The sequence below is a fragment of the Hemitrygon akajei genome, chromosome 2, assembly GCF_048418815.1.
Source record: "Hemitrygon akajei chromosome 2, sHemAka1.3, whole genome shotgun sequence".
Classification (NCBI taxonomy): domain Eukaryota; kingdom Metazoa; phylum Chordata; class Chondrichthyes; order Myliobatiformes; family Dasyatidae; genus Hemitrygon; species Hemitrygon akajei.
The window spans coordinates 2,902,414-2,925,316 of record NC_133125.1 but is presented as its reverse complement, the minus strand read 5'-3'; the positions used below and the strand labels follow the sequence as shown (position 1 = coordinate 2,925,316).

The following is a 22,903-nucleotide window of genomic DNA, read 5'->3' as shown; positions in this document are numbered from 1 at the left end:
TAGTATAGTCTTGATGTACCAGGTCTTTTTGATAGTAGTAATGGAAATTCCACATAATTGAATGAAAGTAATGATTTTAGCTAACTGTCAGAGTATTTGACAGAGTGGGACATCAAGAGTTAAAACTGAAGTTTCAGTGTATCTAAGAAAAGATACTTCAATAAGTTGGGGCAAAGCTTGGTAATTTTATTCAGAAGTTCCCAATCTTCTCATTGAGCTTTCTCATCAGCTGGGTGTTGTTGGATAGGAAGCTTCCCAGGTACGTGCTGTAGATGAGATGAGGCTTCAGCTGCAGGAGGGGGATGAAAATCCTTTAAGATACAGAGCAACTTTTTTTTTCTACTAAAGGAAAAGCATTTTGTGTTAGTTATTGACATGTGTCTGGGACTTTGTGTAATACTGTTTTTGGGAACGCACACAAAATGCTGGTGGAACGCAGAAGTACAGTCAATGTTTCAGGCCGAGACCCTTCGTCAGGACTAACTGAAAGAAGAGATGGTAAGAGATTTGAGAGTGGGAAGGGGAGGAGGAAATCCGAAATGATAGGAGAAGACAGGAGGTGGAGGGATTAAGCTAAGAGCTGGAAAGTTGATTGGCAAAAGGGATACACAGCTGGAGAAGGGAAAGGATCATGGGACGGGAGGCCTAGGGAGAAAGAAAGGGGGAGGGGAGCATCAGAGGGAGATGGAGAGCAGGCAAGGAGTGATTGTGAGAGGGACAGAGAGAAAAGAAGAAAAAAGGAGAATAAATAAATAAAAAGAAAAAAAAATAAGTGATGGGGTAAGAAGGAGAGGGGGCATTAATGGAAGTTAGAGAAATCAATGTTCATGCCATCAGGTTGGAGGCTACCTAGACAGAACATAAGGTGTTGTTCCACCAACCAGAGTGTGGCTTCATCTTGACAGTAGAGGAGGCCATGGATAGACCTGTCTACTTCCAGTCTTTTGGAGTAATTGATAGTGTATCAATGTTCCAAGCCTATACGGGTATCTGTCCCCCACTTTTCCTTTGCTTCATCAACAGCTGCATTGGTGCTGCTTTCTGCACGCATGCTGAGCTCTTTGACTTCATTAACTTTGCCTCCAACTTTCACCCTGCCCTCAAATTTACCTGGTCCATTTCCGACACCTCCCTCCCCTTTCTTGATCTTTCTGTCTCTATCTCTGGGGATGGCTCATCTACTGATATCTACTATTAGCCTACGGACTCTCACAGCTACCTGGACTATTCCTCTTCCCATCCTGTCTCTTGCAAAAATGCCATCCCCTTCTTGCAATTCCTCCGTCTCCACTGCATCTGCTCTCAGGATCAGGCTTTTCATTCTAGGACGAAGGAGATGTCCCCCTTTTTCAAAGAAAAGGGCTTCCCTTCCTCCACCATCAACTCTGCTCTCAAATGCATCTCTCCCGTTTCACGCACATCTGCTCTCACCCCATCCATCCGCCACCCCACTCGGGATAGGGTTCCCCTTGTCCTCACCTACCACCCCACCAGCCTCCGGGTCCAACATATAATTCTCCGTAACTTCCGCCACCTCCAACAGGATCCCACCACCAAGCACATCTTTCCCTCCCCACCCTTTCTGCTTTCCGCAGGGATCGCTCCCTACGTGACTCCCTTGTCCATTTGTTCCCCCCCCCCATTCCTTCCCACCCACTGATCTCCCTCCCGGCACTTATCCTTGTAAGCGGAACAAGTGCTACACCTGCCCTTACACTTCCTCCCTCACCACCATTCAGGGTCCCAGACAGTCCTTCCAGGTGAGACGACACTTCACCTGTGAGTCGGATGGTGTGATATACTGCTCCAGTGCTCCCGTGCGGCCTTTTATATATTGGTGAGACCCAATGCAGACTGGGAGACCGTTTCGCTGAGCACCTACGCTCTGTCTGCCAGAGAAAGCATGATCTCCCAGTGGCCACACGTTTTAATTCCATGTCCCATTCCCATTCTGATATGTCTATCCATGGCCTCCTCTACTGTCAAGATGAAGCACACTCAGGTTGGAGGAACAACATCTGATATTCCGTGTAGGTAGCCTCCAACCTGATGGCATGAACATTGATTTCTCTAACTTCCGTTAATGCCCACCTCCCCTTCTTATCCCATTCTTTATTTATTTATTTATCTATCTATCTATATCTATTTATTATTCTCCCTTCTTCCCCCCCTTTTCTTTCTCTTTTTTTTTCTCTCTGTCCCTCTCAGAATCACTCCTTGCCTGCTCTCCATCTCCCTCTGGTGTTCCCCTCCACCTTTCTTTCTCTAGGTCTCCCGTCCCATGATCCTCTCCCTTCTCCAGCCGTGTTTCCCTTTTGCCAATCAACTTACCAGCTCTTAGCTTCACCCCACCCCCTCCGGTCTTCTATCATTTTTGATCTCCCCCTTCCCTTTCCACTCTCAATTCTCTTACTATCTCTTCTTTCAGTTAGTCCTGACGAAGGGTCACGGCAGGAAACATCAACAGTGCTTCTTCCTATAGATGCTGCCTAGCCTGCTGTGTTCCACCAGCATTTTATGTGTGTTGCTTGAATTTCCGGCATCTGCAGATTTCCTCAGGTTACTGTTTCTGGGTGGGAGATTATATTGATAATCTGGTGAACAATCTGTCAAGCTTTTATTTATTATCCTCCCATTGCTCGCAAATATTCCTGTTACACTTTTATGTTAAAGGATGAAGTCAAATACGAATAACAGTTTTTAGTCTCTAACAAGAAAAATCTGCAGATGTTAGAAATCTCCAGCACTCGTTGTTTGAGCATGTATAGACTTTTTTTTTGTCATTATTCCCTAAACAATACAGTATAACAACTATTTACATAGCATTTACATTGTATTAGGTATTATAATTAATCTAGAAATGACTTAAAAGTACAGGCAGTCCCTGGGTTATGAATGAGTTCCATTCCTGAGTCTGCCTTTAAGTCAGATTTGAAGTCGGAACAGGTACATCTGGTATTATTTAGCGTCAGTCAAACGTTTTTCTTAGTATATAGTACATATTTTACCTTTCTATGCATATAAAACACCTAAGAAACATACATGTTTCAATAATTAAACCACTGCGTTGCTTAGTAATAATTGTAGCTTTCATCTGGGCAGGGCCTTTCATATGCTCCATTAAAATGGTTCCGATCGTTGACCGACTTTAGCCTAACACTTTTCCAATGACCGATGACGTTTCACCTCTTTCCGATCGCTTTATTACTTCCACCTTATTTTCAATCGTGATCGTGATTATTTTGGTGAACAGAAACACTGTGGATTCAGAGCTGCACCGCCAGGTCCTAATGTCCACCATACTGAGCATGTTAAATAGTCCGGGGTTCCGCTGGGTCCTGAAGACAACGGCACTGAGACAGGTTAAATAAGGGACTTGAGCATCCACGTTTTTTTGGTATCTGCGGGGGGGGTCTCGGAACCAATCTCCCGTGGATAAGGAGGGCCGACTGTATACTGTATAAATTATACTAAGTAAGAGTTATTATTAATATTATTTTAATTTTTTCTTCTATATTATGTATTGCATTGAACTGCTGCTACTAAGTTCACAAATTTCACGTCACATACCCTTGATAATAACCTTATTCTGATTCTGTTTCATGTAGCCGGCAAAAAGACAATCATAGCTGGGACCCATGCAAGTTCCCATGGCTTCAGCTTTTGTTTGAAGAAAGTGGGAGGAGTCGATGGTTAAGAGTGAGGACAAGTTCCACGAGACAAAGGAGAGTGTTGGTGGAGGGGAACTGGCTGGGACTGGTGTCCAGAAAGAAATGGAGAGCTTTAAAGCCTTCCTGGTGGGGGATAGAGAGGTATAGGAACTGGATATCCATAGTGAAAATAAGATAATGGAGGCTATAGAACTTGAAATCATTGAAAAGATCCAGTGTGTGAAGTGTCATGGATATAGGTAGGCAGGGGCTGAACTAGGGGGAACACTCAGTTTGGAGGAACCACATCTTGTATTCTGTCTGGTTAGCTTCCAACCTGATGGCATGAACATCGATATCTCGAACTTCCCCACCCCTCTCCTTCATCAGTCCCCATCCCCTTTTGTCTTTCTCACCTCATCTCCCTTCCTGTCCATCACCTCCCTCTGGTGCTCCTCCCCTCTTTTCTTTCTTACATGGCTTTCTGTCCTCTCCTATTAAGATTTCCCCTTCTCCAGCCCTTGTATCTCTTTCACCAATTAACTTTCCAGTTCTTTACTTCACCCCTCCCCCTACCAGTTTCATGTATTAACTTGTGTTTCTCCCTCCCCTCCTCCCCCCAACCTTTTAACTCTATTGCTCATCTTTTTTCTCTCCAGTCATACTGCAGGGTCTCGGCCCAAAATGTTGACTGTACTCTTTTCCATGGATGCTGCCTGGTCTGTTGAGTTCCTCCAGCATTTCCTGTGAGCAGCTTTTGTCTATTGGAGTTGTTTGACTTGGAGATGATTCAAAACCATTTCCTGATTCCTATCATCAAAGAAGACGAATATGATGTGATTAAATTCCTATCCTTGCACTAATAATTGCTTAGTTTTTTTTTATTTTCCCTTGTTTATTTCAATTCTTTAATGACTGTATATAGTCCTCTTCAATTTTTAATCCAGTAGTCTGTATCTTAATGTTTGCCACATTCTGATTGAGTATTTTTACTGTACTCATTGACTTGCCTTGCCTTCTGGTCCACCAATACCATTTTTTTTGATTAATTCTTATCCTTTTTTCACATCTTTTCCTGGCCATGTGTATGCTGTAACCTCTTGCAATCAATTGGAATATCTAGGATGTTCCTTGTTTATTGTCACTGATGAGGACAACAAAATTACAGTGCTACTCCATTCGGTGCAAAACAGCATACAGGCAATTCAAATACTAAAAACGCAGTGACTACATTTAAAATAACATTTAAGTTATTGGAAAGATTGAAGCCACTGGGACTATGTGTGCTGGCATATTTTAAACCTTCTATTCATTGACTGTATTCTTCAGCAGTCTAGGCCAGTGGCTCTGAATTCCATTTCTAAGTCCTTGGCAATAATCTACCCCCTTGCTTGTCATCCGTGTAAATACCTTTAACAAAGTGCCCTTTTGTTTTGACTGTTGGAACTAAGAAAATATTGGTGTATGTGGTTCAAGTAAATTTTTATTCAAATACTTTTCATTCAACAGAATGTAATTTAACTATGTATCAGTGTGTATTTTTTTTATTATTTCCTTTAACGTTTCTTACTAAGACCTGAGATTGAGAAAGACAAGTTGTACTTCAGTGGTACATTTTGTTGAATTCACTAACGCTAATCTGTTTTCACTGCAGGGTAATGTAGGCCTGAGTTACTTGCATGGGTTCATCAGCATTATGCAAAGTCTAATTCTTAATCATCCACCCTGGCAACATTCTTCCATAGTGAGTTACTATATGGAGATTCTACAGTGTTCCATTTGTAAGAAAGGAAGTTCATTTCTTTTTGATTCATTAGCAAGGTAAGAAAATTGTAAATGTTAAATTCCTCTGTATTTACAACTGATTTGGATTGAATTATCACCACTTGCATGAGATTAAAACTTAGACTTTTAATAAAAGTCTTATGCAGAGAGGTTAGAGAGACTGGGCTTGTACACGCTGGAATTAAGGAGATTGAGAGGGGATCTGATTGCAACATATAAGATTATTAAGGGGTTGGACAAGATAGAGGCAGGAAATATGTTCCAGGTGCTGGGAGAGTCCAGTACCAGAGGGCATGGTTTGAGAATAAGGGGTAGGTCACTTAGGACAGAGTTAAGGAAAAACTTCTTCTCCCAGAGAGTTGTGGGGGTCTGGAATGCACTGCCTCGGAAGGCAGTGGAGGCCAATTCTCTGGATGCTTTCAAGAAGGAGCTAGATAGGTATCTTATGGATAGGGGAATCAAGGGATATGGGGACAAGGCAGGAACCGGGTATTGATAGTAGATGATCAGCCATGATCTCAAAATGGCAGTGCAGGCTCAAAGGGCCGAATGGTCTACTTCTGCACCTATTGTCTATTGTCTATAATAAGCACTGACTGAGTGGAATTTTATCTTGTGACGTGCCTTTGCTTGAATTGAGAGCTTGAACAAAAATTGCTGGAAGCTGCACCAACTGCTACTAATGGCATACCTTAGTACAACTGCTGACATACTCGCAGTTAACTGTCCTATGGAATTATCAAAGTGATAAATGTTACTGTAAAATTTTTGGCTCATTTTGAAACTAAAAGGACTTACTAATATTCATACAGGACAGAAGTTGGCTAAACAAAACAAATTGCATTCTTCCTCGTACTGGCAGTCGAAAATAAAATTTTACATTCATTCCTTGCATTTAAACATTCTGAATAGGGGAGAGAATTACTTTTTGAAATGCAGCAGAGTCTGGTTCATTAGACCAGCCACTTATTTGGGACAACTCTTAAAGAACAAAATCTAATCGAGAAAATAGCCAGGATTCCCGTCATTTATTTGGGACACTTATATTGCTTAATTGGGACAGGAGCCTATTGCCGAACAGTGTCTAACTAGTGTCAGTTATGTGTACTTGTGTAGCACTTTGACACTGCATTCTACTTAGTATGAACAGTTTTAAAATAGAGCAGTTGTGAGTGTTCAGTTTAAAAAAGCAGGGATTTTTGTCACTGATAGTTGGTGAGAAATGACTAGTAAGACAATTCTGAGCAAACACGAGGAAATCTGCAGATGCTGGAAATTCAAACAACAAGCACAAAATGCTGGTGGAACACAGCAGGCCAGGCAGCATCTATAAGGAGAAGCACTGTCGTTTCGGACCGAGACCCTTCGTCAGGACTAACTGAAAGGAAAGATAGTAAGAGGTTTGAAAGTAGTGGGGGGAGGGGGAAATACGAAATGATAGGAGAAGACTGGAGGGGGTGGGATGAAGCTAAGAGCTGGAAAGGTGATTGGTGAAAGTGATACTGAGCTGGAGAAGGGAAAGGATCATGGGACGGGAGGCCTCGGGAGAAAGAAAGGGTGGGGGACACCAGAGGGAGATGGAGAACAGGCAAACAACTAAATATGTCAGGGATGGGGTAAGAAGGGGAGGAGGGGCATTAACGGAAGTTAGAGAAGTCAATGTTCATGCCATCAGGTTGGAGGCTACCCAGATGGAATATCAGGTACTGTTTCTCCAATCTGAGTTTGGATTCATTTTGACAGTAGAGGAGGCCATGGATAGACATATCAGAATGGGAATGGGAAATGGAATTAAAATGTGTGGCCACTGGGAGATCCTGCTTTCTCTGGCGGACCGAGCGTAGGCGTTCAGCGAAACGGTCTCCCAGTCTGCGTCGGTTCTCACCAATATATAAAAGGCCACACCGGGAGCACCAGGCGCAGTATAACACACCAGCCGACTCACAGGTGAAGTGTCGCCTCACCTGGAAGGACTGTCTGGGGCCCTGAATGGTGGTGACGGAGGAAGTGTAAGGGCAGGTGTAGCACTTGTTCCGCTTACAAGGGTAAGTGCCAGGAGGGAGATCGGTGGGAAGGGATGAGGGGTACGAGTGGACAAGGGAGTCGCGTAGGGAGCGATCCCTGCAGAAAACAGAAAGAGGGGGGAGGGAAAGATGTGCTTGGTAGTGGGAACCCGGTGGAGGTGGCGTAAGTTACGGAGAATTATACATTGGACCTGGAGGCTGGTGAGATGGTAGGTGAGGACAAGGGGAACCCTATCCCGAGTGGGATGGCGGGCGGATGGGGTGAGGGCAGAAGTGCGGGAAATGGGAGACATGCGTTTGAGAGCAGAGTTGATGGTGGAAGAAGGGAAGCCCCTTTGTTTAAAAAAGGAAGACATCTCCTTCGTCCTGGAATGGAAAGCCTCATCCTGAGAGCAGATAGACAATAGACAGTAGGTGCAGGAGTAGGTCATTCGGCCCTTCTAGCCAGCACTGCCATTCACTGTGATCATGGCTGATCATACACAATCAGTACCCTGTTCCTGCCTTCTCCCCATATCCCTTGACCTCGCTATCTATAAGAGCTCTATCTAACTCTCTCTTGAATGCGTCCAGAGACTTGGCCTCCACTGCCTTCTGGGGCAGAGCATTCCACATATCCACCACTCTCTGGGTGAAAAAGTTTTTCTACATCTCTGTTCTAAATGGCCTACCCCTTATTCTTAAACTGTGGCCTCTAGTTCTGGACTCGCCTATCAGCAGGAACATGCTTCCTGCCTCCAGCGTGTCCGATCCCTTAATCTTATATGTTTCAATCAGATCTCCTCTCATCCTTCTAAATTCCAGTGTATACAAGCCCAGTCGCTCCAATCTTTCAACATATGACAGTCCCGCCATTCCGGGAATTAACCTTGTGAACCTACGCTGCACTCCCTCAATAGCAAGAATGTCCTTCCTCAAATTTGGAGACCAAAACTGCACACAATACACCAGGTGGGGTCTCACCAGGGCCCTGTACAGCTGCAGAAGGACCTCTTTACTCCTATACTCAATTCCTCTTGTTATAAAGGCCAGCATGCCATTAGCTTTCTTCACTGCCTGCTGTACCTGCATGCTTGCTTTCATTGACTGATGTACAAAAACACCTAGATCTCATTGTACTTCCCCTTTTCCTAACTTGACTCCATTTAGATAGTAATCTGCCTTCCTGTTCTTGCCACCAAAGTGGATAACCTCACAGTTATCCACATTAAACTGCATCTGCCATACATTTGCCCACTCACCCAACCTGTCCAAGTCACCCTGCATTCTCATAACATCCTCCTGACATTTCACACTGCCACCCAGCTTTGTGTCATCGGCAAATTTGCTAATGTTACTTTTAATCCTTTCATCTAAATCATTAATGTATATTGTAAACAGCTGCGGTCCCAGCACTGAACTTTGCAGTACCCCACTGGTCACAGCCTGCCATTCCGAAAGGAACCTGTTAATGGCTACTCTTTGTTTCCTGTCAGCCAGCCAATTTTCAATCCATGTCAGTACTCTGCCCCCAATACCATGTGCCCTAATTTTGCCCACTAATCTCCTATGTGGGACTTTATCAAAAGCTTTCTGGAAGTCCAGGTACACTACATCCACTGGCTCTCCCTTGTCCATTTTCATAGTTACATCCTCAAAAACCTCCAGAAGATTAGTCAAGCATGATTTTCCCTTCATAAATCCATGCTGACTCGGACTGATCCTTCTACTGCTATCCAAATGTGTCGTAATTTCCTCTTTTATAATTGACTCCAGCATCTTTCCCACCACTGACGTCTGGCTAACCAGTCTATAATTCCCTGTTTTCTCTCTCCCTCCTTTCTTGAAAAGTGGGACAACATTAGCCACCCTCCAGTCAGCAGGAACTGTACCTGAATCTATAGAACATTGGAAAATGATTACCAATGCGTCCACAATTTCTAGAGCCGCCTCTTTAAGTACCCTGGGATGCAGACCATCAGGTCCCGAGGACTTATCAGCCTTCAGTCTCAACAGTCTATCCAACACCGTTTCTTGCCTAATGTAAATTTCCTTCAGTTCATCCTTTACCCTAGTTCCTTTGGCCACTATTACATCTGGGAGATTGTTTGTGTCTTCCCTAATGAAGACAGATCCAAAGTACCTGTTCAGCTTATCTGCCATTTCCTTGTTCCCCATAATAAATTCACCCGTTTCTGTCTTCAATGGCCTAGTTTTGGTCTTAACTATTTTTTTGCTATTCACAGACCTAAAGAAGCTTTTACTATCCTCCTTTATATTCTTGGCTAGTTTATCTTCGTACCTCATTTTTCCTTGGCATATTGCCTTTTTTGTTATCATCTGTTGCTCTTTAAAAGCTTCCCAGTCCTCTCGGTTTCCAGCTCATCTTTGCTATGTTATACTTCTTCTCTTTTATTTTTATACTGCCCTTTACTTCCCTCGTCAGCCACGTCCACCCCTTACTCCCCTTAGGATCTTTCTTCCTCTTTGGAATGAACCGAACCTGCACCTTCTGCATTATTCCCAGAAATACCTGCCATTGTTGTTCCACTGTCTTCCCTGCTAGGGTATTGTTCCATTGCACTTTGGCCAGCTTCTCCCTCATAGCTCCATAGTTCCCTTTGTTCAACTGTAATACTGACACATCCGATTTTCCCTTCTCCTTCTCAAATTGTAGGTTAAAACATATCATATTATGGTCACTACCTCCTAATGGTTCCTTTACCTCGAGGTCCCTGATCAAATCCGGTTCATTGAACAACACTAAATCTAGAATTGCCTTCTCCCTGGTAGGCTCCAGTACAAGCTGTTCTAAGAATCCATCTCGGAGGCACTCCACAAACTCCCTTTCTTGGGGTCCAGTACCATGCTGATTCTCCCAGTCTACCTGCATGTTGAAATCCCCCATGACAACTGTATCATTACCTTTGCGACATGCCAATTTTAACTCTTCATTCAACTCACACCCTACAGCCAGACTGCTGTTTGGGGGACTGTAGATAACTCCCATTAGGGTCATTCTACCCTTAGAATTTCTCAGTTCTATCCATACTGACTCTACATCCCCTGTTTCTATGTCCCCCCTCGCAAGGGACTGAATATCATTCCTCACCAACAGAGCCACCCCACCCCCTCTGCCAGTCAGTCTGTCCTTTCGATAAGATGTATATCCTTGAATATTCATTTCCCAGGCCCTGTCCGCTTGAAGCCATGTCTCTGTTATTCCCACAACATCGTACTTGCCAATTTCCAACTGAGCCTCAAGCTTATCTACTTTATTCCTTATACTTCACCCATTCATATATAATACTTTTAATTCGTTACTCCCCTCTCCTTTCACATCAATTCCTATTTCACTTGGCCATACTGTATGATCTTTTCTTGAGCTTTCTACTCCATTGATTCTGTTGTCCTTTTTAACTTTTTTTATTTTCACTTTCCCTTCAACTCCATCCTTATATTTCCAGTTCATCCCCTCCCCCCCACTACTTAGTTTAAACACATCCATGTTGCAGTGGCAAACCTGTCTGCCAGAATGCTGGTCCCCCGCCTATTAAGGTGCAACCCATCCCTTTTGTACAATTCATCCCTACCCCAAAATTGATCCCAGTGGTCCAAGAATGTAAATCCTTGCTTCCTGCACCAGTTCCTCAGCCACACATTCAGATCCATTATCTCCCTGTTCCTGCCCTCTCCAGCACGAGGAACTGGAAGCAAACCAGAGATAACCACCCTGGAAGTCCTGCTTTTCAGCCTTCTTCCGAGTTCTCTGAAGTCCCACTGCAGAATGTCCTTCCTCTTCTTCCCGATGTCATTTATGCCGACATGCACCACCACTTCCGGCTCTTCACCTTGTGGCGGAGGCGGAGGAATTGTGAGAAGGGGATAGCATGTTTGCAAGAGACAGGGTGGGGAGAGGAATAGTCCAGGTAGCTGTGAGAGTCAGTAGGCTACTAGTAAATATCAGTAGATGAGCTGTCCCCAGAGATAGAGACAGAAAGATTAAGAAAGGGGAGGGAGGTGTCGGAAATGGACCAGGTAAATTTGAGGGCAGGGTGAAAGTTGGAGGCAAAGTTAATGAAGTCAACGAGCTCAGCATGCTTGCAGGAAGCAGCACCAGTGCAGTCGGTGATGTAGCGAACGAAAAGAGGGGGATGGATACCCGTATAGACTTGGAACATAAGGAAAAGAGGGGGGCGGTTCTGAACAATTCTGAACTGTTTTGCTTACCACAGTTTTAATCAGTCAGGCTTGGACATGCCAGAAACGGCCGGAAGTGAAACATAGAAAACCTACAGCGCAATACAGGCCCTTCGCCCCACAAAGTTGTGCTAAACATGTCCCTACCTTAGAAATTACTAGGCTTGCCCAAGGCCCTCTTTTTTTAAGCTTCATTTACCTATCCAAAAGTCTCTTAAAAGACTCTATCATATCCATCTCCACCACCATTGCTGGCAGCCCATTCCATGCACTCACCGCTCTCTGCGTTTTTAAATAAAAATCTTAACCCTTGACATCTGCTCTGTACCTACAGCCCAGCACCTTAAACCTGTGTCCTCTTGTGGCAACCATTTCGGCCCTGGGGAGAAAGCCTCTGACTGTCCACACTATGAATGCCTCTCATCACCTTATATACTTCTATCGGGTCACCTCTCATCCTGTGTTGCTCCAAGGAAAAAAGGCCGAGTTCACTCAACCTGTTTTCATAAGGGCATGCTCCCCAATCCAGGCAACATCCTTGTAAATCTCCTCTGCACCCTTTCAATGGTTTCCACATCCTTCCTGTAGTGAGGCGACCAGAACTCAGCACAGTACTCCAAGTGGGGTCTGACCAGGGTCCTAAATAGCTGTAACATTACCTCTCGGCTCCTAAATTCAATTCCACCATTAATGAAGGCTAGTGCACTGTATGCCTTCTTAACTACAGAGTCAACCTGCGCATCTGCTTTGGGCATCAGATTGACTCGGACCCCAAGATCCCTCTGATCCTCCACACTGCCAAGAGTCTACCATTAATCTATATTCTGCCATCATATTTGACCTTCCAAAATGAACCACTTCACATTTATCTGGGTTGAACTCCATCTGCCACTTCTCAACCCTGTTTTGCATCCTATCAATATCCCGCTGTAACCTCTGACAGCCCTCCACACTATCCACAACAGCTCCAACCTTTGTGTCATCAGCAAACTTACTAACCCATCCTTCCATTTCCTCATCCTGGTCATTCATAAAAATCATGAAAGTAAGGGTCCCAGAACAGATCCATGCCTCCTTACTTTCTCAATAAGCCTTGCATGGGGTACCTTATCAAATGCCTTGCTGAAATCCATATACGCTACATCTACTGCTCTACCTTCATCAATGTGTTTAGTCACATCCTCAAAAAATTCAATCAGGCTCATAAGGCACGTCCTGCCCTTGAAAAAGCCATGCTGACTATTCCTAATCATGTTATACCTCTACAAATGTTCATAAATCCTGCCTCTCAGGATCTTCTCCATCATCTTACCAACCACTGAAGTAAGACTCACTGGTCTATAATTTCCTGGGCTATCTCTAATCCTTTTCTTGAATAAAAGAACAACATCCACAACCCTCCAGAACCTCTCCTATCCCCATTGATGATTCAAAGATCATTGCCAGAAGCTCAGCAATCTCGTCCCTCACTTCCCACAGTAGCCTGGGGTACATTTCATCCGGTCCCGGTGACTTATCCAAGTTGATGCTTTCCAAAAGCTCCAGCACATCCTCTTTCTTAATATCTACATGCTCAAGCTTTTCAGTCTGCTGCAAGTTATCACTATAATCACCAAGATCCTTTTCCATAGTGAATACTGCTATTACCTCCAGTTCCATACACATTTTCCCACTGTCACACTTGATAGGTCCAATTCTTTCACGTCTTGCTCATCACGTACTTATAGAATACCTTGGAGTTTTCCTTAATCCTGCCCGCCAAGGCGTTCTCATGGCCCCTTCTGGCTCGCCTAATTTCCTTCTTAAGCTCCTTCCCATTAGCCTTATAATCTTCTAGATCTCTAACATTACCAACTCTCTGACCCTTTTGTGAGCTTTTCTTCTTGACTAGATTTATTACAGCTTTTGTATACCACGGTTCCTGTACCCTACAGTAACTTCCCTGTCTCATTGAAACTTCCCTTTGCAGAACTCCACACAAATGATTCTCTGAACATTTGCCACATTTTTTCCGTAATTTTCCCTGAGAACATCTGTTCCGAATTTAAGCCTCCAAATTCCTGCCTGATAGCCTCATAATTCCCCTTACTCCAATTAAACGCTTTTCGAACTTGTCTGTTCCTATCTCTCTCCAATGCTATTGTAAAGGAGACAGAATTATGATCACTATCTCCAAAATGCTCTCCCACTGAGAGATCTGACAGCTGACCAGGTTCATTTCCCAGTACCAAATCAAGTACAGTCTCTCCTCTTGTAAACTTATCTACATACTGTGTCAAGAAACCTTCCTGAACACACCTAACAAACTCAACCCCATCTAAACCCCTTACTCTATGGAGATGCCAATTGATATTGTGAAATTAAAATTTCCCATCAGAACAACTCTGTCATTATTCCTTTTCAAGATCTGTTTCCCTATCTGCTCCTCGATATCCCTGTTACTATTGGGCAGCTTATAAAAAAAACACCCAGTAGAGTTATTGACTCCTTCCTGTTCTAACCTCCACCCACAGAGTCTCTGTAGACAATCCTTCCATGATGTCCACCTTTTCTGCAGCTGTGACACTATCTCTGATCAACAGTGCCACACCGCCACCTCTTTTGCCTCCCTCCCTGTCCTTTCTGAAACATCTAAAGACTGGCACTCAAAGTAACCATTCCTGCCCCTGAGCCATCCAAGTTTCTGTAATGCCCACAACATCATAGCTCCAAGTACTGATCAACACTCTAAGCTCATCCGCTTTGTTCACAAAACTTCTTGCGTTAAAATAGACACATCTCAAACCTTCGGTCTGAGCGTGTCCCTTCTTTATCCCCTGCCTATCCCACCTCTCGCACTGTCTACAAGCTTTCTGTATTTGAGAGCCAACTGCCTCTTCCCCAGTCTATTCCCCAGTCCCAAAATGAAACTATTTCATTACTTAACTAACTTAAGAACTATGAAGAATTTGAAGGTATCTGTTGTATTTTGTAACTCCAGAAATTAATCGAAAGAAAAATCTCAGTAGCCCATGGTATCTTCTCTTCTTAGTGTTTCTTTAGTGAAGAGCTCACATGTGACGTGGTGGCATAACAATGTATGACATTCACACACTTTTTACATATAGCCTGTAATGAATTATGTATGGTACAAGAACATGTGTAAAATATATTTACAATATTACTGAAATTTAAAAACACTGCACTCCTCCCTGCTTAGCTATAAACTTCAACTCAAAATAGAATATATCTCAACTCAAATATAAGACCATAAGACATAGGGGCAGAATTAAGCCATTTGGCCCATCAAAACTAGATACGAGGGGGCAGGGGAGCCAGAGTGTAGGAACAGATGTATGGGAGAAGGAAGAAAAAGAGCACAGTAAAGTTCTTTGTACTGGTAGAGATAAACAGAGAGGAAGAGGTGGAGAATTTGAGGGTACAGAATCTTTATGTTCCTGTTAGGTTGTATACAACATAGAATAGTACAGCACATTACAGGCCCTTCGGCCCGCAATGTTGTGCCGACCCTCAAACCCTGCCTCCCATATAACCCCCCACCTTAAATTCCTCCATATACCTGTCTAGTAGTCTCTTAAACTTCACTAGTGTATCTGCCTCCACCACTGACTCAGGCAGTGCATTCCACACATCAACCACTCTCTGAGTGAAAAACCTTCCTCTAATATCCCCCTTGAACTTCCCTCCCCTTACCTTAAAGCCATGTCCTCTTGTACTGAGCAGTGGTGCCCTGGGGAAGAGGCACTGGCTGTCCACTCTGTCTATTCCTCTTAATATCTTGTACACCTCTATCATGTCTCCTCTCATCCTCCTTCTCTCCAAAGAGTAAAGCCCTAGCTCCCTTAATCTCTGATCATAATGCATACTCTCTAAACCAGGCAGCATCCTGGAAAGGTTCAAAGTTTGAGAGAGCCATGGTTTTCAAGGGATATTGGAAACTTGGTTAGGAAAAAGAGAGATATCTACAATAAATATAGGCAGCATGGAGTAAATGAGGTGCTCGAGGAATATAAAGAATGTAAGAAGAACCTTAAGAAAGAAATTAGAAAAGCTAAAAGAAGATACGAGGTTGCCTTGGCAAGTAAGGTGAAAATAAATCCGAAGGGTTTCTACAATTATATTAATAGCAAAAGGATAGTGAGGGATAAAATTGGTCCCTTAGAGAATCAGAGTGGACAGCTATGTATGGAGCGGAAAGAGATGGGGGAGGTTTTGAACAATTTCTTTTCTTCGGTATTCACTAAGGAGAAGGATATTGAATTGTGTAAGGTAAGGGAAACGAGTAGGGAAGTTATGGAAATTATGACGATTAAAGAGGAGGAACTACTGGTGCTTTTAAGGAATATAAAAGAGGATAAATCTCCGGGTCCTGACAGGATATTCCCTAGGACCTTGAGGGAGGTTAGTGTAGAAATAGCAGAGGCTCTGACAGAAATATTTCAAATGTCATTAGAAATGGGGATGGTGCCAGAGGATCGGTGTATTGCTCATGTTGTTCCATTATTTGACGTCAGTGGTGGGTAAATTAATGGGAAGTATTCTTAGAATTGGTATATATAATTATCTGGATAGACAGGGTCTGATTAGGAACAGTCAGCATGGATTTGTGCGTGGAAGGTCATGTTTGACAAATCTTATTGAATTTTTTGAAGAGATTATGAGGAAAATTGACGAGGGTAAAGCAGTGGATGTTGTCTATATGGACATCAGTAAGGCCTTTGACAAGGTTCCACACAGAAGGTGAATTAGGAAGGTTCAATCATTAGGTATTAATATTGAAGTAGTAAAATGGATTCAACAGTGGCTGGAATGGAGATGCCAGAGAGTAGTGGTGGATAACTGTTTGTCAGGTTGGAGGCCGGTGACTAGTGGTGTGCCTCAGGGATCTGTACTGGGTCCAATGTTGTTTGTCATATACATTAATGATCTGGATGATGGGATGGTAAATTGGATTAGTAAGTATGCAGATGATACTAAGGTAGGTGGCGTTGTGGATAATGAAGTAGGTTTTCAAAGCTTGCAGAGAGATTTAGGCCAGTTAGAAGAGTGGACTGAACGATGGCAGATGGAGTTTAATGCTGGTAAGTGTGAGGTGCTATATTTTGGTAGGACTAATCCAAATAGGACATACATGGTAAATGGTAGGGCATTGAGGAATGCAGTAGAACAGAGTGATCTAGGAATAATGGTACATAGTTCTCTGAAGATGGAATCTCATGTGGATAGGGTGGTGAAGAAAACTTTTGGTATGCTGGCCTTTATAAATCAGAGCATTGCATATAGGAATTGTGATGTAATGTTATAATTGTACAAGGCATTGGTGAGGCCAAATTTGGAGTATTGTGTACAGTTCTGGTCACCAAATTATAGGAAAGATGTCAACAAAATAGAGAGAGTACAGAGAAGATTTACTAGAATGTTACCTGGGTTTCAGCACCCAAGTTACAGTGAAAGGTTGAACAAGTTAGGTCTTTATTCTTTGGAGCGTAGAAGGTTGAGAGGGGACTTGATAGAGGTATTTAAAATTATGAGGGGGAGAGATAGAGTTGACATGGATAGGCTTTTTCCATTGAGAGTAGGGGAGATTCAAACAAGAGGACATGAGTTGAGAGGTAGGAGGCAAGAGAGTGGTAGCTGTGTGGAACGAGCTTCCAGTAGAAGTGGTAGAGGCAGGTTTGGTATTGTCATTTAAAGTAAAATTAGATAGGTATATGGACAGGAAAGGAATGGAGGGTTATGGGCTGAATGCGGGTCAGTGGGACTAGGTGAGAGTAAGTGTTTGGCATGGACTAGAAGGGCTCAGATGGCCTGTTTCCGTGCTGTAATTGTTATATGGTTATATGGAGTCTGCTGAGGCAGCAATCCAGAGGTTACTACCCTGGAGGTCCTGTTTCTGAACTTCTTTCCCAGCTCCCTAAAATCTCTCTTCAGGACCTCCTTGCCTTGCCTACATATGTCATTGGTACCAATATATGCCAAGGCTTCTGGCTGCTCACCCTTGCCCTTGAGCATGCCAAGGATATGGTCCGAGACATCCCTGATCCTGGCACCAGGGAGGCAACATACCATCCAGGTGTCTCTATCGCGCCCACAGAACCTTATCTCTGTCCCTCTGACTAAAGAGACTCCTATCAGCGCAGCAGTCTTGTTCATCTCTCGGCTCTTCTGAAGCACGGCACCAGACTCAATGCCAGAGATTAGGTAACTTTGTCTCCCTCCAGTAGGTCATCCCCCTCAATAGTACCTGAAGTTGTATAATTGTTATTGAGCACAGGTGTACTGTGCACTGGTAGTGCATTTCCTGCCTTTCTCCTGTCAGTTACCCAGTTGCCTGTCTCCTGCAATCTAGGGGTTATCTACACTAGGTGCATGCTCTGATTTTATTATTTTACAGTCAATTAAAAGAACATGTACACTGGATAAATTACTCCATCAATTAGGAACTGATGCACAGTTTTATAGTCCTGTAGAGGTAATGATGCTGTTCTGATTTGTTCTGTATTTTATTTAAATGCATTAATTGCTACTCAGTTAAATGGTAGTTTGTGTTTCTTTTATATACTGTTTTAACTATTTCCATGAAACTTTGGCAAATTGGAGCAACTGCTCAATTGGGTCAGGATGTACTGGTCCCGATATGTCCCAATTAACCAGAATCCACTGTATTTGGTAGATCTTTTGGAAAATGTCTTCATGTACTCTTGAGTTTGGAATGAAATTGAGGGGTGAGAATTTTTTAAAAAAATACTGCTGTAGACAATATACATGTCTCATTGTTAATTAAAACATTTCTTCTGCCATCCACTAATTTTTCAATCTGGAATTTTTAGATGTTGTGTTTACAATGAAGAACCTTGCCATAAACCATCAAGTCAAGAGCTTTCTCTTTTGGAAATGAAACCACTTTATCGATTAGTACTAAGATGCTATTTTGACCTATTTGAAGCTGAATTGGAGGCTTTAAATATAAGGTAATTAATGTCAACTATATTATAGAGTAAGGTGGATTTTTTTCCTCTTGGAAAATTTTGAGTCGTGTTGTTAGCAGTGGGACGTGAAGGGATACTATGGCTACTCCATATAAACAATTAACTAACAATAAAAGGTGTAAAAGCAAGAAATTCTATAGGTGTTGGAAATCCAAATCAACGCGCACAAGATGCTGGAGTAACTCAGCCGATCAGGAAGCATTTATGGAAATGAATAAATATTCAATGTTTCTGGCAGAGACCCCTCTTCAGGACTGGAAAGGAAGGGGGAAGATGCCAGAATAAAGTGGTGGGAGGGCAAATAGGATAACTTAGGTGATAGGTGAAGCCAGGTGGGTGGGAAAGTTAAAGGGCTGGAGAAATGAACAAACAGTCAACATTTGGGGCCAAAACCCTTCCTGTCCTGAAGAAGGGGCTTGGCCTGAAATGTTGACTATTTATTCATTTCTATGGATGCTATCTGACCTACTGAGTTGGGAATAGCACTTTTAAAGGAGATAGGGTGAGAAGAGGTATTGTCAAGAGAACCATGGGAATCAGTAGATTTATAAAGGATCAAGTGGACAGTTTGTTTCCAGAGATGGATACAGATTAAGAAAGGCAAGGGAGGTGTTAGAATTTGATGGAGTGAAGTTAAGTGAATAAAAGATGGGCTTTTTGGATCAAAGGATATAAAAAGGTGATGAAAATAGATGTTTTGTCTTCCTACTATGGCTTATAATTATATGGAATTACCTGAAATATTCCATTGTCCCATTTTCCTCTGATATTGATGAAAATGCAGATGAATATCAGGAAATAAAACACAGTGCAGGAACAGGCCATTTGTCCAATGACTTTGCTGATCATGAGTCCGAGTGAAGTTATCCCATCCACCTGCATATGATCTCTAATCCCTCCCCCTATTTTCTGCATGTTCATCTGCCTTGTTAAATGCCTCTTAACCGTCATTATTTTATCTTCTTCTCCCACCTCCAGCAATGTGTTCCATGCATCTATCATTCTGTATTTGAAAAGAAAACTAGTCTAGCCCATCGTTCCTCCTCTCACCTTAAAGCTTCATCCTCTAGTATGATATACCACCCTGGGGAAAATGCTATTTACCGTATTTGTTGCTACTCATAATTTTGTATGCTTTTTGTAGCCTTCAATACTCTAGGTATTTGCATGGGCAGATTTATTGTAGCATTTGGTTATACTGTAAGAGTCATGTTAACATGCCAGTTCACAATTTAAATTCAACAATGGTGGCTCTTAGATAATATCTATGCAGACTTCTTTGTCTTTGAAAAATTATGAATGTAATGAGGAATTTGTTGTATCTATTTTCAAAAATTACCTCAACATTTGAGATTATAACAATATTCTCTTCACTGTGTAATAGCTGTTATGAAAACAAATGCAGTGGCAGTTCTCTTATCATCCCCCATTCTGTCCTTGCAAAAATTTTTATGGAATATTCTGATGCGATGACTAATCCTGTCGCTGCTTTATTTGATTGTGTTCTTCAAGCAACTAGAGCATTGGTTAAAAAACCAAATGATGTAAGTAAAATTGATCAAAATATACATTTTATAAGTTTTTTATGCTCAAGATGTGGATCTCTTGCATGAAAATAAATTGGATATTTTCTAGACATGTAGCGAATATGAAGTTAACCTGAGGACAATATCCATTTATTATTTTAGTCAATTTTAATAGCATAGTTATGTAATTTACATTCTGGTTGATATGAGTCATGGTATATTTAATAGTCTTTGGATTAAGTTCTCGTTCAAGGCCTATTAATGTATTTATTAATTTGATTTTGAAACATTTAGCTATCAGTTGTCTCTGGAGTTTGTTTAATTTATTTTTTGTCTTTTCAAAAGAAGCAAAATTGATTACTTTGGCAAACTGTACCTATTCCTCCATTCAATAAGATCATGGGTCTCTGCAACACTTACATACATTAACCTGATATTCCTTGATTAATAATTTAAATATCTACTGTAATACATTTGCTAATTTGGTCTTTAAAGCCCTCTTCTAAAAGAATAATAAGATTTACTATCCTGTCCATACTTGCTGGTCCCTTCTTTTAAGACCATAAGACTAGAAGACATAGGAGTGGAATTAGGCCATTTGGCCCATTGAGTCTGCTCCAGCATTTCATCATGGCTGATGCAATTTTCCTCTCAGCTCCAATCTCTTGCCGTCTCCCCATATCCCTTCGTCCTCTGGCTCATCAAGAATCTATCAACCTCTATCTTAAATCCACAGCTGCCTGTGGCAAAGAATTCCACAGATGCGCCACTCTCTGGCTAAAGAAACTCCTCTCATCTCCATTCTAAAAGGATGTCCATCTGTTCTGAGGCTGTGTCCTCTGGTCTTAGATTCTCCTACCATTTCAAAGATCCTCTCCACATCTACTCTATCAATGTCTTCTGCCATTCGATAGGTTTCAAAGAAGTCACCTCTCAAAGTCTTCTGAATTCTAGTGAATACAGGCCCAGAGCCAGCAAATGCTATTCATATGACTAGCCATTCAATCCTGGAATCATTTTCATGAACCTCCTTGCACTGTTTCAGAGCCAGAGCACTGTTTCTATTCTTTTTTGCTTTGGATCCATTTCATTTAATTTATGACCAATTAATTGTTTTAAAAATTAGATTGTAAGCAGGCAATGGTGTCTTTTAGAATAATAAAAGAATCTGGTTTATTGTCATGAGCTTTGTTATTCTGTGGCTGCAGTGCAGGCATAACAAATCACTAAGTTACAATAAAAATAAATAATAAGAGAAATAATGACATGGATTGTTCTGAAATCTGATGGCAGACGGGAAGAAGCTGCTCCAAAAGTTTTAAGTGTTCATGAGCTTATGTTCAACACCAAATACAAGTTTGCTGATGACACCACTGCTGTGTTATATATCAGAGGTGGGAGACTGAAAATTTGTCCAGGTGGTATAATAACAACAACCTCTCACTCAATGTCAATAAGACCAAGCAACTGATTGTGGACCCCAGGAGAGGAAACTAAAGGTCCATGAGCCACTGCTCATCAGAGGATGAGAAGTGGAAAGGGTCAGTAACTTTAAATTCCTGGGTGTCACCATCTCCTGTCTTGGACCCGTCCTTGGGCCTATCGTGTAAATATAATTGCAAAGAAAGCACAACAGTGCCTCTATTTCCTCTGGAGTATGCAGAGATTCAGCATGTCATCAAAAACCTTGGGAAACTTCTATAGATGTGTGGTGGAAAGCATGTTGTCTGGCTGCATTATGGCCTGATATGGGGACACCAATGTCTTTGAATGGAAAAGTCTACAAAAGGTAATGGGTTCGACTCTACATCACGGGTAAAATCCTCCCAACCACTGAGCACATCTACATGAAATATTGCTATAGAAAAACATGTGCATCAGGACTTTCACCACCAGGTTCAAGAACAGTTACTCCCCTCAACCATCAGGGTCTTGAACAAAAGGGGATAACTACACTTGTCCTACTTCTGGTATTCCCACAACTGATAGTCACATTTTAAAGACTCATTATCTTGTTATTTCATGCTCGTTATTTATTGCTATTTATCTATTGAATTGACTTTATTTCTTACATCCTTCACATACATGAGTAAAAATCTTTCGATTAATTCTCCATCTAATTTGCATTTTCACAGTCTGTTGTCCATTGATCCTATTGACAGTTACTGTTCTATAGATTTGCTAAGTATGCCAACAGAAAAAGAATCTCAGGGCTGTATGTAGTGACGTGTATGAACTCTGATGATAAGTTTTACTTTGAACTTTGAAGTTGGGTTTTCAGGCTCCTGTACCTCCTGCCTAATGGTTATAATGAGAAGTGGGCATGAGCTAGATGGTGAGGGCCATTTATGATGGATGTTACCTTCTTAACACACCATCTTTTGAAGATGTCCGGGGGCAGACTTCTGTTTGTGATGGAGTTGGCTGAGTCTACAGCCCTCTGAAGCATCTTAGAATCCTGCATATTTGGCACCTCCATTCCAGATATTAATGCAACCAGTCAGCATGCTCTCAAAGGTACATCTAGAGAAGTTTGCTGACATACCAAATCTCCTCAAACCCCAATGAAGTATAGCCACTAGCATGCCTTCATAAAGATGACATCAATATGGTGGGCCCAGGATTGATCCTCTGAGATGTTGATGCCCAGGAACCTGAAATTTCTCACCTTTTTTACCACTGGCCCGTCAATGAGGACAGGTGTGTGTTCTCCTGACCTACCCTTCGTGGTCCACAATTAGTTCCTTGGT

The 22,903-nt window shown here is 42.3% G+C and overlaps 1 protein-coding gene across 1 annotated transcript in view; it reads left to right on the top strand.

Moving 5' to 3' along the window:
- slf1 (SMC5-SMC6 complex localization factor 1) overlaps positions 1 to 22,903 on the top strand; it is a 151,666-nt gene that overhangs the window by 81,826 nt on the left and 46,937 nt on the right. The window contains exons 9-11 of the mRNA XM_073066417.1: positions 5,305 to 5,471; positions 18,469 to 18,609; positions 20,012 to 20,171. Coding sequence (XP_072922518.1) covers positions 5,305 to 5,471; positions 18,469 to 18,609; positions 20,012 to 20,171 — 468 coding nt within the window. The remainder of the gene's footprint in view (positions 1 to 5,304; positions 5,472 to 18,468; positions 18,610 to 20,011; positions 20,172 to 22,903) is intronic.